Source organism: Stegostoma tigrinum, chromosome 18 (assembly GCF_030684315.1).
Source record: "Stegostoma tigrinum isolate sSteTig4 chromosome 18, sSteTig4.hap1, whole genome shotgun sequence".
NCBI lineage: Eukaryota > Metazoa > Chordata > Chondrichthyes > Orectolobiformes > Stegostomatidae > Stegostoma > Stegostoma tigrinum.
This window is the reverse complement of record NC_081371.1, coordinates 29193940-29213456: the sequence shown is the minus strand read 5'-3', so window position 1 is coordinate 29213456 and position 19517 is coordinate 29193940. Positions and strand designations below refer to the sequence as shown.

Sequence of the window (19517 nt, the reverse complement as noted above, 5' to 3'; positions counted from 1 at the left end):
AAAGCAGGACTTCAAACGGTATGATCTCTGGATTATTACTTATGTCATGTGCAAACTGGCTAAAAGGTACCTACGGAGGTGAACACGTGGTTCAAACAATGGTGTGAGAGAAGTGGGTTTTACATCACAGGGCACTGGCACATTAGTGGGAAGAGTGGCTGTACAGTACTGTCTATACCCGAACCACACTGGAACCAATGCTATTATGAAGTGCATTTCTAGGGAAGTACAGAGGTTTAACCTAAGCATTATATATGTTTTAGCAAGGGATCAAATGTGGAAACAAGTAGGATATTGAAGAGTTTAGACCAGGTAAGAAAGGAAAATAGATTGGAAATAGAGGAAAAAAGAAATGCACAAACAATCAAGACGCTGTTAGAAAGGTAACAAAAAAAAACTAAAAGCTTTGTTTTTGAATGAGTGCAGCATTCATAACAAAAGTAAATTAATTGATAGCTCACTTTAAAGTAAAAAACATGATTTGTTAGCCTCGAAACCAGAATGAGACGTATTGGGTCTTGAATATTGAGGGACATCTAACATTCATCATGAATAAGCAACTTGGTACAAGTGGAGGTACCGTACTGCGTATCAAAGATGGCATCTGTACAACAGATAGAGACAATCTTGGTTCAGGAAATCAGGATAAAGAATCCTTTTGAATGGATATGGGGTTTAGTAAGGGAAGGAAGTCACTACACGGAGTAGTGTATATGCCCCCAACAGTCACCACAATATACAGCAAAGTGTGCAAGAAAAAATACTGGGTGCTTCTGATATCGGGACAGAGAAAGTCACAGGTGACTTTAATTTATGTATAGCCTGGAAAAATCAGATCGGCAGTAGTAGTCTGGTTACGAGTTCATAGAATGCTTTTAAGGTAATTTCTTAAAGTCACACATTCTGGAATTGGCCAACAAGGTTATATTGGAATTAATATTGTGTAATGTAAAGATTAATTAGCAACCTCAGAGCAATAGCATCCAAAGGTAGCAGCGACCATAATGAGGGAGCAGATTGAGTATAAAATTACTATTTTAAACGTAAATAAGAGCAACTCTGTTGGCATGAAAGCTGAGCTAGCTGATGTGAATTGGCATAGATCAATAAAAGGCACTATAAGGGAGGCTACAACAAAAGTTCATATGTTCATAAGTTGTTGGAGTAGAAGTAGGCCATTTGGCCCATCCATTCTGTTCTGTTATTCTATAAAGTCATGGCTAATCTGATGATCTTCAGCTCAACTTTGCTGCCTTATCCCCATAGCCCTCAATTCTTGTTAGCTAAAGAGTTAGGGAAAGCATAAAACGTATGGAAAAAGTAAAGGAGGGTGGCAGATGATTGGTCAAAATATAAATAATGGCAGCGATTGACAAAGAGGTTAATTAGGAGGAAGAAATTAGAAATGAGAGGAAGCTAGTTGCAAATGTAAAAGTGCAAATGTAAATGTAGCAAGAATTTCTACTGGTAATTAGAAAAGGAAAAGGGTAAGTTAAATTAGCATTAGTCCTCCAGAAAGCGAGAATGGGGAATTAATAGCAGATAAATTCTAAGTTTCTACGTTTATACGACAAGGAAATGATGAATGAAACGCAAATATTTTGCTTCCGTCTTCGCTACAGAGGAAACAAAAATCATTCCAATTATACTTGTAAATCAGCAACTGGAAAGGAGAGGAATGTGGTGAAATTACAATCACGAGGAATGTGGTACAAGGAAACCAATACAGCTTCAGGTTAACAAGTCTCCAAGTCTTAATGGACTTCACCCTAAGATCTTAAAGAAGGCAGCTAATGAGTTAGTAGATGCATTGGTGTTAACTTTCCAAATTGCTCGGATTCAGGAAAGGTTCCATCAGACTGGTAAGTGGCAAATATAATCTTGCTACTAAAACAGGGAGGAAGGCAAAAAAACAGGAAAGCCACAGGTCAGTTAGCTTGATGTCTGTCCTGAAGCTGTCCTCAGAATCAATCATTTAAGAGGTTATAGTTGCACATTTAGAAAAACCGAAGCTGACAAGACATGGTATGGTTTCAACTTGGGAAATTACGTCTAACCTCTTTATTAGATGTCTATGAAGGAATTATATGAGCTGTGGATAAGTGGGAGTCAATAGATGTACTGTGCTTTAATTTCCAAAAAGCATTGATAAGGAGCCTGTCAAAAGTTATTGTGGATACCAAAAGCTCATGGTGTAAGGAGTAATACATTGACATGGATAGAAGATCAGCTGACTAGAGTATGGATAAATAGGTCTTTGTCGAATTGCAGGATGTGACACATGGAGACCTCTAGAGGTCTGTGCTAGGGCCTCAACTTTATGAAGTTTGTGTCAGTGACTTAGAGGATGAAAATGAAGGCAAGTCAGCTAAATTCACAGGTATCAAAAAAATAGAAGTAAAATACGTTGTGAAAACAACAGAAGGTGTTTGCAGAAAGAAATAAATAGATTGCCTGAATGGACAAAAAAAAATTGGCATTTTGAGTATAATGTGGGAAAATACAAGTTGTTTATTTGGCAGGAAAAATGAAACAGCACAGTATTGTTTAAATGGAGACCAACTACTGAAATTCCAGGTTCAGAGGGATTTAGCTTTTCTGCTGCAAAGGTCACAAAAAGTTAGTACATTAGTACAGCAGTTAATCAAGAAGTTTAATAGGATGCCACTTTTATTATGAAAGAAGTTTAAATAAAAGTCAGTATCGCAGTTACTAGGGGTAATTTTGGTTTCTTTATTTATGGGAGATGTAAATCATTGTAAGTGGTTCAGGGGAGGCTTACGAGATTATAATTTGAAATGAATGCATTGTTTTACAAGGATAGGTTGGATAAACTGGGCTTGTTTTCCACTCATGTTGAGAAGCTGAGGAGTGACCTGATTGAAGTGCATAAGATCCTGAATAGTCTTGACAAGGTAGATGTAGAAAAGATGTTCTCTGTACATAAGTCCAGAATTAGGGGGCACAATTTAAAAATTAGGACTCACCCTTTTAAGACAAAGAATGGGAGTTTTTTTTGTTTCTGTTTGTGCAACTTTGGAACTCTGACCCTATCCATACATATCATAGCAGCCTATTTGAAAGGCACCACATACACAAACATTCACTTTCCCAACCACTGAAGCTCCACAGCAGCAGTATGTACCATCTACATGATGCACTGAAGAAATTCACCGAAGATTGTTAGACAGCACCTTTCAAACCCACAACCATTATCATCTAGAAGGACAAGGGAAGATGATATATGACAACACCACCATGTGCAAGTTTCCATCTAAGCCAGTCATCATCATGACTTATAAATATATCACTGTTCCTTCAGTGTTGCTGGCTCAAAATCCTGGAACTCCCTCCCTCATGGCATTTTGGATGTACCTCCACCAAACGGACTGCAGCAGTTGAGGAAGGCAGCTCAGGACAACCTTCTCAAGGACAACTGGGGATGGGTAACAAATGCTAGCCCAAATAGCAATGCTCATAATCTATGAATGAATTTTAAAATAACCAGATCATTTAAAATGTTAAGGGGGATGTAGAATCCGCAGTAAACAGGTAGATGGGAGTGTGAAATTTGAAATGCAAACAACTCAATCATGATCATATTGGATGGAATCCCCTTTACCCTTTAACCCTGTGTTCACCGGCTCCTGTTCTATCAGCACGTCAACATTAAAGATCACATTTGTTTTCAAATCTCTCCATAGCCTCATCCTTTACTATATTTTCAATTCCCTGCAGTTCTACATGTCTCCAAGACCTCCATTTTCTTCAAAATTGGGTCTTTTGTGCATTTCTTATGTACAATTTTAATCAACCGTCATTTACAGTTGTGTCTTCAGCTGTCCATACGTTAATTTCTGGAATTTCCTCCCTAAAACTTTCCACCCGACTCTCATCCTTGAAGACATACGTTAAAACTTGCATTTGTCCGAGCTTTTAGTCATCTGCTCATTTAGGTGGTTTGGTGTCATATTTTGTTTGATAATCCACTGCCTTTTGAGAAGAGATTTCGGGCTTTCTACTATACTTTCTATGAAGAGGTGTTTCCTGATTTCTCCCTTAAAAAGGCCTAGATCATGACCCCTCAATCTTGCTTTCCTCCACCAGAAAAAAATTGTTTCACTGTATCTTTTCTGTATCTTGTAAACTTTCCAAACACCCTGATCAGGTCAGCCATAATTCTTTTAGTCATATGGAATACATTCAAGTTTATGCCACCTGTCCTCAATTTAACTCTCCAAACTCCCATCTGATTCTGTTGAATTTTCAGTACACCTATCCTTAATGAAGTGCAATCCTCAAAAATGAGTGCATCTTTCCAGATCTTTGTCTCTGCAACTAATGTATAATTTGCTCATTTGCAAGAGTGACTAAAAAAATTTCATTCAACCTCATTTGTATTTGCAATAGTTCATAACTCCATGAAAATAGCAGCAAACGACCACCTATCGGGGTGAATTATCAGTTCATTTCCCACACTGACTGAAGTTACCATGAAGGTCCCAACTTCTCAACCTTTTCCTTTGCTTGAGGCGTGGTGACCCTTAGGTCAAACTTACCATCTGTCATCTCTATCTAATGAGAGAGCAGCCCTATCACAGCAACATTGCCAAGTGACTCAGTAGCATTTGGCTCTCATTATCTTTGTAAAATGGAGATATAAAAGATTCTAAACAAGGAATACAAAATGGCAAAGTAGTTATGCAATGCAATCAATTGTGATGTTCGACTGTAAAGATCGTATTTTACATCCAAGAGGAGACTTCATTCAGATGGATTATCACAGAGTTTTTTAGAATAACCTGTTCCCGGAACTGAACTGAGCCGAATCTTTCTGAATGTACAACAGAATCTCTTTAAGAATGTTCTACCCAGAATGGAAATATTGAAATATGCATGACTTAAACAGCATACAATTAACTAGGTTATTTGCCTACATCACACAGAACGCTTGTTTTATATCACAAAGCATCTAAATAGAATTTTAATTCCTTAAGTAATGAACTATTTTTTCATCACATGCCAGACTTTTACTCAAAATGGCCAAAAAACGATTTGTTGATTTTGATTTATCAGATTACACCAGGTAATTTTCCTGTGCAACGATATAAAAATAAACAAATTATTAATTAACCATATCTGCTGGATAGTCAGGTTCCAAATATGATATAGATCCACTATGCAACAATAATTCTTATCCTATTTTGTGAACTAAGTCACCACCAGTTTAAAATTTAATTTCAAGCAGCTTCGCACCAAGCAAGGTAAAGCTGGAGACAAACGGAAGGTGCAGTTTGATTTCAATGTGTCGGGAAGCTTAAAAAGTGATCCTCTTTTTCCAAACACAGTACAATGGCTGTCTCCCTTAAATTAACATTTTCTATCCTTCACTTTACGATTTACACGAGCGGATAAAAAAACTGTTGAATACATGGGTGCCATTACACATATGCTAACAGAGACAAAGTAACCTTTCATGGATGTGAATCAGTTTGCCAAAGGTGTTTAGTTAAAACAGTAAAAATTATGTGGAGGCAACGTTCAAAGTCAACAACTGGCCAGTGGCCCTCATCTTCAAATGGGCAATTAAGAAATGTTTTAGACAAACCACTAGATGGAGTACCTCTGAAAGTAAAAATATCTGGTTTGGCTAAAGGGCTGAAGCAAAAAAAAACTCACAAAGTTTTGCATTTGTAATTGAAAGTGTCAATGGTTTTTTTGTTTCAAAGATCAAAAAATTAATTGATTATGTTTATGTTCTTATCTTCAAATACATTTTCCTTCCATACAGTGTGTGAATTCAGACCAGTGCCATAACTGCATGGGGATTTTTAACAATGCTTTTTTATTCAAGAACTTTTTTGCAGAAAGATTAGAAGTTTGTTGCCCCGGCTTTAGCTGAGAAGGTTTTTGCAAGTTAATGGCATGATGAACAAAAAAAGTCAATCATTTTACGCCAACATCCAAAATGAAATTATTTGAAGAGCGAATAAAAACTGTTACAAGATAACAAGGTGTGCAGCTGGAGGAACACAGCAGGCTAGGCAGCATCAGAGGAGCAGAAAAGCTGATGTCTTGGGTCGGGACCCTTCTTCAAAAACGGGGGAGGGGAAGGGGGCTCTGAAATAAATAGGGAGGGGGGAGCAATGATGGCAGGTAGATAGTGGAGCACATAGGTGGGAGAGAAGACCAGGTCATGGAGGTCAAGGAGGCAGGGATGAAGCTATTAAAGGTGAGTGTAGGTCAGAAGTGGGAGTAGGGATTGGTCAGTGAGATGGGAGGAGCAGATTGGTGGGAGAGAAGACGGACAGGTGAAGGAGGCGGGAATGACAGGGGGAGCTGGTCTTGGGATGAGGTCAGGGGTGGGGAGATTTTGAAGCTAGTAAAGTTCGCATTGATACCATTGGGTTGTAGGCTCCCAAGGCGGAGTATGACATGTTGTTCCTTCAGTTTCCGGGTGGCATCATTGTGACACTGGAGAAGGCCCAGGATGGACATGTTGTCCAGGGTGTGGGAGGGGCAGTTGAAGTGGTTCACGACTGGGAGATGTTAGCGTTTGTCCCGAGCCGAGCATAGGTGCACCACAAAGCAGTCTCTGAGCCTCTGCTTGGTCTCCCCAGTGTAGCGGAGGCCACGTTGGGAACATTGGATACAACAGATCACATCAGTGGATGTGTAGGTGAACATCTGTTTAATGTGGACGGTTTTTTTGGGCCCTGGGATGGAGGTGAGGGGGGAGGTGTAGCATCTCTTGTGGTTGCAGGTAAAGGTGCCAGGGGTGGTGGGGCTAGTGTGGAGCAGACGAGATAGTCGCGGAGAGAGCACTCCCTCCGGAAGACAGATAAGATTGGGGAGGGAAATATATCCTTGGTAGTGAGGGCAGATTGCAGGTGGCAGAAATGGCAGAGAATGATGCGTTGAATCCGGAAGTTAATGGGGTGATACATGAGGACAAGGAGGATTCTGTCTTTGTTTTCATTGCAGGGATGGAGTGTGACGGCTGAGGTGTGGGAAATGCAAAAGATACAGTTGAGGGTGTTTTTGACCTCTAGTGGGGGGAATTGTGGTACTTGAAAAACTGTTCTTTGTTTTAGATTTAAGTTTTATGAAGCAAAATTTACTGTTTTCAATTATCTTTCCAATGAATTGTACACTTAACATTTGGCTAAGTTTTATGCTTACTATAAATACTGCATAAATCAACAGATTATTCACTTCTGTTTTCAACTTCTGTGAACCACTCTTTTCTGAGTTACTGAAATGCGGTCTGACATTGGAACAGGTGTAGGCCATTTAACCCCTTGAGCCTGTTTCACTATTCAGAACACTAACCTTAAATTCTTCAATGATAATGCTTAGGGCATCATGGCCAGCTTTCCTCAGGTCTTCCAGCTCTTGTTTGTGTTTATCCTGCAAAAACAGTATCACACATTGTTGAAGTATCAATAATGGAGACTTCTAAAGATATCACTACAGAATTCAGTATTATAGTTCCATAGAACACAGAACTATACAGCACAGGAACAGGCCCTTTGGCCCACGACGTTGTGCCGAACATGACACCAAATGAAACTAATCCCTTCTGCCTGCCACTGGTTCATATCCCTCCATTCCTTACATTTTCATGTGCTTATCGAAAAGTCCCTTAAATGCCTCTATTGTATCTAACTCCAACACCACCCCTACCAGACTCCCACCATGCTCTGTGTAAAAAACTTCCACCTCACATCTCTTTTGAACTTTCCCCCTTTAACCTTAAATGCATGCACCCTGGTATTAGACATTTCAACTCTGGGAAAAGGATCCTGACCATTAAACCTAACCATGCATCTCATAATTTTACAGACTTCTATCATGCCCCTCAGCCTGAGCCACTTAACAGAAAACAACCCAAGCTTTTCTAGCCTCTCCTTACAGTTCACACCCTCTAATCCAGGCAGCACCCCGATAAGTATTTTCTGCACTCTATATTTACTTTGGTCTCTCTCTACCTTATGTACATAAATAAGCTCTTGCTGTCTGATTTCATGTTGCTTCATGTTTACTCTAATAGTCTATTTTCTTCTTCTTTATTTTTTGTCATCTTTTAAAATTTTCCCAATCCGCTGGTTTCCCACTGATCTTTGCAAAATTGTATGTTTTTTTCTTTCAACTTTTTACTATCCTGAACTGATTTGATAAACAATGATAGGTTTGTACACTTACTGCAATCCATCTTCCTCATTGGGAGTCTTCTTTGCTGTTGATCATGAAATATTTTCAGAAACAATTGCCATTGATCCTCAACCATCACTTCTGCTGTTAATTGCTAGCTGATTATTTCATCTTATAAAAGTGAACAAAGTTCAGTTGTCATGTCTTGTTTCATATTGAAATGTGTAATGAGTTGAAAGGTTTTCTAAATCTGAGAATTATAATGTTTTAATTTTTTGTCTTAGAATTTAATGGCTTCAGAGTATTGTCTGCCTACTATTAAAGAACAAAAATATCTGTTGTGTAGTTTTAAGCTCTTGTTGTTGTTGTTGTAGTATTTACCTGTAAGTGTTTTAAACTGAAAACTTGCACAATGGATAGATTTCCAACTAATGGCATTATTATACATTCAACATGATAAAAAAAGTCAACAAACACAAGAAGTTCAAACCGTAAGCTCAAAAATAAGATGAGTGCAATCACTCTGATTGGATTACACTATAGGCCTCCCAACAGCCACCAACAGACGAGGAACAAATATGTAGGCAGATTATGGAAACGTGCAAAAAAAAAAGTTATCACAGTGGGTAACTTGAACTTCCCCAATAATGAGTAGGACTCCCTTACAGCAAGAGGCTTGGATGGAGCAGAATTTGTTAACTGCATCCAAAAGGGATTTTTGAAACTGTACATAGATGGTCCAATTAAAGGAAGGGCTATGCTGGAACTTGTACTGGCTAATGTGAGTCTGGCCAGGTTAGTGACCTTCCAGTGGGACAGCATTTTGGTAACAGTGATCACAACTCCTAAAGTTTTTAGATAGCTATGAACAAGGATAGGTCAGGACCTTGCAGAAAGGTACTAAACTTGGGGAGGGCAAATTACATTAATATTACGTTGGAGCTAGGAAATGTTAATTGGGAAGACCTATTATCAGGCAAGTTGACATTTGACATGTAGGAATTGTTGATGAGACTTTAGGACCAGCATGTTCCAGTAAGGAGGAAAGAAAGGGATAGCAAGGCAAGGGATCCTTCGATAACTAGGAATGTTCTGATTTAGTCAAAAGGGGAAAAGAAGCATATGTAAGGTTTAGGAAGCTAAAATCGGACAGGGCCCATGAGGAATATAACAAAAGCAGGTAATTACTCAAGCAGGGAATTAGGAGAGCAAGAAGAGACCATTAAATGATCTTGGCAAGTGGGTTAAAGAGAATTCTATAGATACATTAAAAACAAGAGGATAACTAGGGAGAAGGCAGGACCACTCAAAGATAAAGGAGAGAACTTGTACTTGAAGGCAGAGAATGTGGATGAGATCCTAAATGAGTACTTTGCATCGGTATTCACCCAGGAAAGGGTATAGAGGGTAGTGAGATTTGTGTGGAGCATGCTAATGTACAGGGCATTTTGAGATCAAGAAAAAAGTGTTGTTGGATGTCTTGAAGAGGATGAAGGTGGATAAATCCCCAGGAGCCAATGATGTCTACCCCTGGCTGTTGAGAGAGGTAAGAGAGGAGATTGCTGGGGCTTTGGCCAAGATCTTTGCATCTTTGCTAGTCACTGGAGAGGTCCCAGAGGATTGATGTGTGGCTATTGTTATACCTCTGGAAGGGAAATAGAGATAATCCAGGAAACTACAGACTAGTGAGACTTAAATGAGTTGTTGGGAAGTTAACAGAGAGAATTCTTAGGGATAGGATTTACACATATTTGGAAAAGCATGGCCTAATTAGGAAAAGTCAGCATAGCTTTGCGCAGGACAGGTCACGTCTTACTAACCTGATTGAATTTTTCGAGGAGATCACAAAGGTGACCGATGAGGGTAGAGCAGCAAATGTTGTTTACATGAATTTTAGTAAGGCTTTTACCAAGACCCCTCTAAGACGCTTATCCAGAAGATTAAGATGCACGGGATCAATGGTGACTTGGCCACATGGATTCAGAACTGGCTTGCCCATACACCACAAGAGTATTTGGTGGAAGGGTGTTTTTCAGGTTGGAAATCCATGCGTGTTCCGCAGGGATCTGTACTGGGGCCTCTGCTGTAAGTTTGCAGACAATACAGAGATCAGTGGAGTTGTGAATAGTGTAGAAGGTTGTCGTAGGATACAACGGGTTATAGATCAGTTGTAGATATGGGAGGAGAAACGGCAGATGGAGTTTAATCTGGTGTGAAGTCCTACACCTTTGGAGATCAAATGTTAAGGAAAAACATACAGTTAATAATCAAATAGTAATTAGCAGCAAAAATGATGGTTGAAGAACAATGGCACTTGTTTAGGAAAATATTTCATGACCCACAACAAAGAGGATGTAGAAAGGGATAAACCTATCATTGTTTATCAAATAAGTTCGGGATAGTAACAAGTTGAAAGAACAAAAACATACAATTTGGCAAAGATTAGTAGGAAACCAGAGGATTGGGAAAATTTTAAAAAACAACAAAAAATGACCAAAAGTAAAGAGGAAGAAAATGGACTATGAGAGTTAACATGAAGTGACATAAAATCAAACAGAAAGAACTTATTTACGTATGTAAAGTAGTGAGAGACCAAAGTTAATATAGGGTCATCAGAGCCTGAGGAAGTAATAAGGGCGTACCAGGAAATGGCAGAAGAGTTAATTACGTAGCTTGCACCAGTCTTCATAAAACAGGTCAATAATAACATTCCAAAAATTCTACCATGGCAAGAAAATAAATAAGGTAACTATCACAAGAAATAATGTATTAGCAAAACTAATGTGGTTAAAGGCCAATAAGTCAGTTGAACCTGATGAGTTGCATTCAAGGATCGTAAAGGAAATAGCTAGAGAGCTAGTGGATGCTCTGGTAGCAATGTTCCAAGAATCCTTACATTCAGGAAAAGGCCCAGAGGATTTGAAAACTGTTGATGTAGCACCCTATTCAAAAAGGAAGGGAGAAAAAAGAAACCAGATAAATATAGATCTGTTCTGATTAATACCTGCCTTTGAAAAAATACTATTGCATGTAGAAATACACAATAAAATCAAGAAGACTCAGAATTTATTAGAATTCATTGAGCACGTAACAAGCAGGAAAGATAAAAGGGAATCAAAAGATGTAAAACATTTGAATTTCAAAATGGTATTTGATAAGGTATTCCACATAAGGTGGTTCCATAATAGAAGAGTCCCAGGTGTTGCAGTGTTATAGTAGCACTAATAGAGGATTGGCTAAGTAAAAGAAGACAGAGAGTTGGGATAAAGGGGGCATTTTCAGGGTGACAACCTGCAATTTCTGGAGTACCATAGACTAGGCCACAATTATTTACAATAAATATGAATGACTTGGATGAGGGGAATTTTAGTTTTATCGCCAAGTTTTAGATGACAAAAATAGGTAGGAATGCAAGCGGTGAGGAAGACATAGAATGTACAGAAGTATATAGATAGGTTGATTGATTGGACAATAACTTAGCAGGTGGAAAAATGTGAGCTTATGCACTTTAACCAGGAAGAAAGAAAAGCTGAATATTATTGAAATGGAGAAAAACTACTGCTGCTGCAGAGTCAGATTTGGCAGCACTTGTGCATGAATCACAAAAGGTTAGCATGAAATGTTGATCTTTAATTCAAAAAAAATGCCGAGTACAAAAATAAGACAATCTTGTTAAATTATACAAAGCACTGGTCAGATGACACCTGGAATGCTGTGAACAGTTTTGGTTGACTTGTCTAAGTAAAGATTTACTGGCACAGCAGCAGTCTCAAGAAAGTTCACGAGGTCGAACCTGGACATAGATGGATTTTCTTATGAGAAAATATTGAAAACACTGGGCCTGTACTCAGTGAAATATAACAGAATGAGAGGTGACCTTATTGAAACTTATTGAAAGGATATGGGGGGGGATAAAGCAGCAAGATAGAATTGAGGATTATCAGAACAACCATGATCTCATTGAATGGCAGGAAAGAGTAAATGAACCAGTAAATGGCCTACTTCTACCCCAATGGCTAATGGCAAATCTGTCATTTTTTCAGAAGCATCAATATCTTTGCTCTGTTGTACATGAAGTTGCTACTTCTCACATCTATGGAAATGTTGCTTCAACCCAGTTAGACTTTACTAAACTGACAAAACAGAATGAAATCTTCGTATTCATGTTTGAAGTGTTTGGATGATGACCTGGTTGACACTGAAGCAGTTTGTAACATTTTGAAAAGGAACTTGAATTTTATTTCTATCCATGCTATGCTACATAGAAATGTGATGGGATCACTCACTATTTCAAATGGCAATTTCATGTTATTCCAATAATGTGATTTTATCATATTTTCACTGAGCCAAATAGCTGCGAGACATTTTGCCAAACAGAAACACATTTACATTTTGGTTTCGTCACCATCATCAATAATTGTTCAAAATTTTCTGGTAAGAAAACGATGACATTATGTGCAAATGCCACAACAACTTCAGGTAAACAGAGGCAAACAATGAAAGCAAAAAAATCAAAAGTTGGTACTAAAAATGAATGGTTATATTTTAGCCTTGTAAAAACTGTCTTTCATGGTCTCACTCTTTACATAAATGCACTGAGTGTTGTGGAGCTCCAGTATTTGTGTAATAGATGAGAAGTAAAAGTGCCACAAAAAGATGTCATTTCAAATTTAAGTACTCTTTGAATAAGTTTATTGCTGAAAATCAACCTCACTGGTACAGTAAACCAGATAATATCAACATGGTATCTCATCTCATTTCATTTCTGTGATCATGGCTGAATGGTTAGTGTAGCGGTAATGACTCTGGGCAAGTATTCCAGAACTCCAGGCAAGATGTTCTGGAGAACTTGGTGCAGTCATAATGCCCCTACCACTGCGCAAGCAAGTCCAAGTTCACGTCCTACCAGCCCCACAATATGTCTGAAAAGGTTAATTCCTAAAAACAAAATATGGAGTTTCATTTTTTAAGTTTCAGTTCTTTGAAACTTTTTTAAAAACTAAATAAATGTTCACATTATCTTTGTATCTTTTTTCTCTCACTTAATTCAATCTTGCTCTACTTTTCTGTATGTTATGTCACATCTCACTGGGGTAGCACATTGGTAGCAAATCTGGCTATTCCCAGTGTTGTCACAAAAGTTAAAGATTTTAAAATAGATACACAGAACTCTCTACTATACCAGATTTTCAGAACCAGATTTATTGAAAGCACAGGCTGGGTTTCTGTACTCAGTAAGAATTACGATTAATTACAAGTAATTTGATGCTAGCTTCAGACAAAATTATAAATTATCAACATGTAACACTACTAATTACACAGGGACAGATATACAGAGAGGGAAAATAAAGAACACATGGATGGAGGGAAGTACTGGGAAAAAAAGTCAGTAGTCAATATGAATAATTTCTGCTAGTTGGTTCTTGCTGATCTGAAAGTTGCTTCTTGGCTTTTCTTTTTCCAAGTATTTCCACTGGTTTACAAGAGGCACAGCGTGGCTGGTTCACCTGTAAAATAACTGATTTATCTGTTAAAAGTAACCAGAGAAGGAAAGATCAACCGGTTTGCTTTAGATTTAAAATGAGTTTTGATTGAAGAGAGCAGAGAGACTGTTTCTGGACAGACGGAAATCAAATTCCTTCTCAATATTTTGTTTCAGTTCCAAGATGTTCAATTACACCTGACAAACTACTGTCTATTGGAAGCAAAAGGCTCTTGTCATCAATAACAAATCACTAATCCATAAACCAATTTCTTGTTGACAACCAGAGTCTCATTTGAAGTCAGAATCCTTCGGTTCCTGTTTACCTGCAACCAGTGGTGGCAATCACTCCCTAACAACTAAGAAATTCTGCTTCTCTGGTCATGGATTCTGTAGGCCCCTGAGTGGTTAATGAGCCTGGCCGTAAAACCACATCTTCAACCACACATCTGTTAAGTGTTTCCAGGAAGCAGACTTAATCATTGCCCTTGAGATCATTAGCATTCACTTCTTGAGTTCCTTTTGCGTATTCCCTTTTGCTGATGGGTGTTCCCAAAGGATGTTCATGTAGAAAGCTCATCCAAGCCAGTTTCATCCGACCATTGGTCTTCCACGTGTTGACATCTATGCTCGATTTCTTGAGAGAAGCCTTCAGAGAATCTTTGAAATGGTTCGTTTATCATTTATTTGTTCAAGTGCCTTTCTTGAGCTGCACAAAGATAAACTGCTTCAGCAGAACTCATCTTATGCATGTCATCAGCCCAGAGGAGTTGGTTTCAGATTATCACAGCCTCAATACTAGTTTTATTGGTTGCTTCTGGTCTGTCCTGCTAGGTGATTCAGGGATGGCATTCCACAAGGGGCTTAAGGTGATGTCTATATGTAATCCAAATTTTAAAGTCACATGGAAGAGTCAAAAAGTTGCTTTAAACACAGGGGTGTTAGTACCAGCACAAATGTCAGTTGAAAACTCGCATCCTTAGGCATTTGAAGGTAGCACTTGCACTTTGGATGTGGTGTTGATTCTCTACTTTGATGTCAGCCTTAGACGAAAGATGGCTCTCCAGGTAGGAGAGAAGTTCCACACTTGAGAGGATTTCTCTATTGATCGGTATGGAGGGATGGACCAGAACTTGCCCTGGCAGAGCTTGCTAAAGGATTCAAGTCTTCTTGAGATTGAGACCAATTCTTCATTATACTGCGTAAAGGCATATGCAAGGCTTGAAGTTTCTCCTTCAAGAAAGCCAAGATCTTACTGTCATCCGCATACTGAAGTTCCATGCGTGAGGTCGGTGCTATTTCACTGTTTGATTTCAACAACTGAGGAGGAAAAGTTTTCTGTCCAATGAGTTGACAACGTTCACACCAATGGGAAACTGCTTCTTGAAAAGGAGAAGAATGGAGATGATGAAGACAGAGAAAACAGTTGGGATGACTGACACCTGCCTTGACCTCAAAGGATTCTGTCATATTACCGTTATTGAGGACCATTACCAACATCTTGTCACGGAGCAGACAGAGGACAATGAGGAATTTCAATTTCTCTGGATATCCAGTTTTTGACAGGGTCTTCGCCAGCACATCCTGAATGAGTCTAAAGCCTTGGTCAGATTGATGAAGGCCATATAGAGTGGTTGGTATCATTTTTGATATTTCTCTTGGAGGTGCTGAGCAGTGAAAATCATGTCCTTAGCTCCCATATTTTGAGTGGAAGCCACAGTGACCTTCAGGAAGGGTGTCCCAAAAGAATGAGAGGAGGATTCAGGTTACGATCTTCCCAGCGATGGAGAATAGGAAGATTCCTCAGTAGTTCTTACAGAATGTTCTGTTTCCTTTCTTTACAAAAGAGATGACTGCATCAACCCAGAGACACATGGTTTTGCTCAAACATATTTCTCTCTACTACAATATCACAATTCAGCAGTTCTTTTGAAGTTTTTGCTCTATTGGAGGATGGTATTTTCTCAATCTCTCATTTGAAATGAAGGGTGTTGAGTTCATACATTGCCTTAGTGGAAATGAAGATGCACCGAGTGTCTTCTTGCTAGCAAGCAGTTTCAGATCCTTAACTTTGAGTCCACTCTTGGTCCTTGACTTCCTTCATTCTTCTTTATAACTCCATCTTTGCTTTTTGATGAATTTTCCTCTTTGGCTTACTGGTGATATTGTTTTGCCAGGCACAAAGAGTTCTCCTTTTTCTATCAATGAAATCTTTGATTATGTGGTCATTCCCATCAAACCGGTCTTAGTTTTCCTGGTATTATAGCTATAGTTTCTTCACATCATGATAATGATGACTGCCTTATAGTCTTTCCAGATTTTCTCCACTCCATTAAAGTGAACACTTTTGACTTATTGGTGAAGACATTGTTGAATGTTTGCTCATCTGCTTGGCTCTTGAAGCGATTCAATGTTGAACGCTTTTCAAACTGTTTCAGTATCTTCAGCTGCTTCTGGTGGCATATAATGGACAAGGAGGAGTGGATAAACCAGAGGTCTGTCCAGCAGTCATCTACACTGGTGATTGGTTTGGTGATATGGAACATTCTTTCGGTTTTGGGATTGAATTAATCAATCAGGTGCCAGTGCTTCAATCATGGATTTGTCCAGAAAGTCTTGAACTTGTCTTTTGGCAGAACGGTGCATTAGTGATGACCAGCTGACATTCATTACATTCGGTGAGCTGCAGATTCCCATTGGAGTTGCAATTCCCAAGTCCGTCCTTTTCAATGATTTCTTTCCAGAGTTGGGAGTCCTTTCCAACCCTAGCACTGAAGTTCCCAAAGAGAATAATTTTAAATTCCTTCGCTATTTAATTGAGTATGGTGCCTGGAGTACAGCATCACTGGACTCATCTGTAGAATCAAGGTTGGAGCATAGATACTTACATGGGTTCTTCATTATAAATGGAGAGTCATAAGGCAAGTGCTAATGTCGACAGGAGCTCAGTGACTCAGCTGATGAGTTAATTCATGATAGCAAATCTAGTTCCATACATTCTGGGATGGTCATTGGGCTTTTCTCACCAGAGGAAAGTGTAACCACCACCTTCTTTCCTTAGCTGCCCTTTGCCTGCTCTCCGAGTCTCCTGCAAGGCAGCAATACCAATACCGAGGAGCCTGAGTTTACAGGCATCAAAAACAGTTGTTTATGAAGATAAATTCATTCCACATTTCAGACCACCGATACCCACAGAATGTGTTTTTCTGGCCAGGTTGGTGACGGAACAGACTATTTTTAAAGTACCTTTTCTAGCCCCCCCCCCCCCCCATGCAGGGTTAGCATACTGCATCCTGAACAGTATTGCTTGATTATGAAGAAAGCTGCTGAAACTTCTGGGTCAAACTGTGACAACTACATACCAGTCAAAAGCTAGTTCTCTGAATCCAGCCCCCATTACCTCTCACAATCATGCTGGTTTTTTTTTGGGGGGGGGATTGAATTCCTCTAGGTAGAAACCTTGAGGGGGTCATCTTTTAATGTGAGATTGCTGTTACACATCAGGGGACACACAGCATTGACAGAAGGTAAATCCAGTTCCAGTGGCACAGAAACCTCAACAACAGGTAATCTCCATATTGCTGCAGTATTCATCTGTTATTGCAGCAGTTTATGCCACACAGATATCTTCTGCTTGAATGCCCATTGAGGACTTGTTTTGGATTTCACCTCTGACCTTACTGTCTCGTGTGATACTGCCAGGAATTTAGAACTCCTGACAGCATCACTCTGAGGAACAGTGGAACACTCAAGCCTCTCCACTGCAGTAAGGTGGCAGTTCATGGGAAATCCACCTGCAACCATTTAAATTAGTTTGTTTAAACAGTAATTTATGATACTTGCCACAAGTGTCAGATTGCTTGTTTTGAAACCATGCAGCCATCCTGTTAAAACACAGGTTTTAATATAGTTATTTCTCATTTCAGTCTTCAATTTTAAAAAGCACGAAAATAAAAAAAAAGTTTCCTTACACACTTCAGTCCTTAGCTAAATGAAGCAGCATTTTGAAAATGCACTTCATTTTGGAACATGCAGCTGACAACGAATAAAAACGTAAGACTTCTATCCACTCATTCCACTAGCCCCCACCCCACGCCGCTCCATCTACTATCTCATATGGTCTTCATGTTTCTTAAACCTTCAGTTTATTTTCAAAATTTTACATCTGGGACAATGTATCTGCAATTACATTATCTTTTCCAATGATATGAATAATCTTTACATTAAATGGTTGTAACAAAATACTCCATCTACTCACATTCCAATTTTTAAATTTCCAATGAAAACTAGTGATTATGGCCAAGGTAAATTAGCGTTTTCCTTTATTTATGTGTCAGATTATAGACTTTAAAGTGTTGAATAGCCAAAAGTAATCCCAAAGTTTTCTTTACCACATACGAGTACTTCTTCTGAAACTAGCTTAATTTCTTAAAGTCTGGAAAACCAGGGGTGACCAATACCGTTTCATTTATCAGGGCTGCCTTCAGTTTCTCAAACATCATGAAGCATTCTGCTGACTTTCAAGTCCCACCTGCCCCAGAAGTGTGTCATAACATGTCCGGGCAAGTTGACTTAAAATATTTCCTGCAGGAACTCCTGCAGGGATGTCCCACATCTGAAATAATTGAAATCCAGCAACAAAATAAATATTTATTTGTGTTATTTATGACTTCTATAATTAATTTGTTAAAGGTACAGCTACTGTACTAAAATCCAATAAAATCCAAACATTCCTATACCTATTTGGCACCAATTTCACACACTCTCATTTGTACTTCCTGTTCAAGCCCTTGTGCTGTTTATTTTACAAACCTTCAATTTACTGGGATAAGAAAATGCACAGTAGCATAACTTGTCTGTTTGGGTCCTGAATGTACTTTAGAAAATTCCACACGAGTTTCATCTTGCACTTCCAGCTCAAGTTTTAATGATTTTTTTAAAAATTTAAACCTATTTTTCTAATCAACTTGTTCAGAGGTGTTATTGCATACTTCTGGAGCAGGCAGGACTTGAACTTGGGCCTCTCAATCTAGGGGTCGAAACTCTACCTCTATACCACAAATAAGCAAGGACTAATGAACACCAACTGCCATTTGTTAATAAATTATAGCAATAATCAACGAAAGTAATTATTTATACATACCTATATAAAGACCCCCACATCCTTGATAAAGTCTCCCTCCTTGAATTCCATTCTCTTCTCAACACAATGCTCTCTTTCTAAGTACAAATGTAGTTTTCCGTTTCAAGATCACTTTATTTACAGAGATGCGGCATCTCTTGGATTTTCACCCTCCAGCTTACAATAGCCAACTTGTCTACAAATTCACAAACATATTTCATTTATCTGTCAGTGTTTTACATGTCCAAATGGCTCCATTAGAGAAAAACAGTAAGGAATCAAGTCATTGCAAGATCAGTGTGGGAAGGGTTCAACTCCCACCTGCTCCAGAAGTGTGTCATAACATGTCTGGGCAGGCTGACTTAAAATATTTCCTGCAGGAACTCCTGCAGGGATGTCCCGCATCTGAAATAATTGAAATCCAGCAACAAAATAAATATTTATTTGTGTTATTTATGACTCCAACTAGTGTAGCGCTTTTCTCCGATTCTCCCTTACAGTAATTTTGCTGGGGGTCCTTAATACTATACTCTAATCAGATATTGTTATGTTAGAGGGCAGTCATTCTGGCATTCTGGAGTTCAACTGTTTTGTCTGTTTTTGAACAAGACTATCATGAGATCAGAAGCCAGCTGGCCGTGGCGGAACTTAAACTGAGTGTCATTGAGCGTGTGTCACTTGGTAGTGCTGTTAACAATCTCTTTGACCACTTTGCTGATTGAGAGTAGACATAGGTACATAGGACAGTAATTGAATGCG

The 19517-nt window shown here is 38.8% G+C and overlaps 1 protein-coding gene across 4 annotated transcripts in view; it reads right to left on the bottom strand.

Moving 5' to 3' along the window:
* LOC125460864 (coiled-coil domain-containing protein 91-like) overlaps positions 1-19517 on the bottom strand; it is a 180848-nt gene that overhangs the window by 101083 nt on the left and 60248 nt on the right. For all 4 annotated transcript variants that reach the window (XM_048548999.1, XM_059652244.1, XM_048549001.1 and 1 more), the window contains one exon: positions 7333-7410. In XM_048548999.1, the coding sequence (XP_048404956.1) occupies positions 7333-7410 (78 nt within the window). The remainder of the gene's footprint in view (positions 1-7332; positions 7411-19517) is intronic.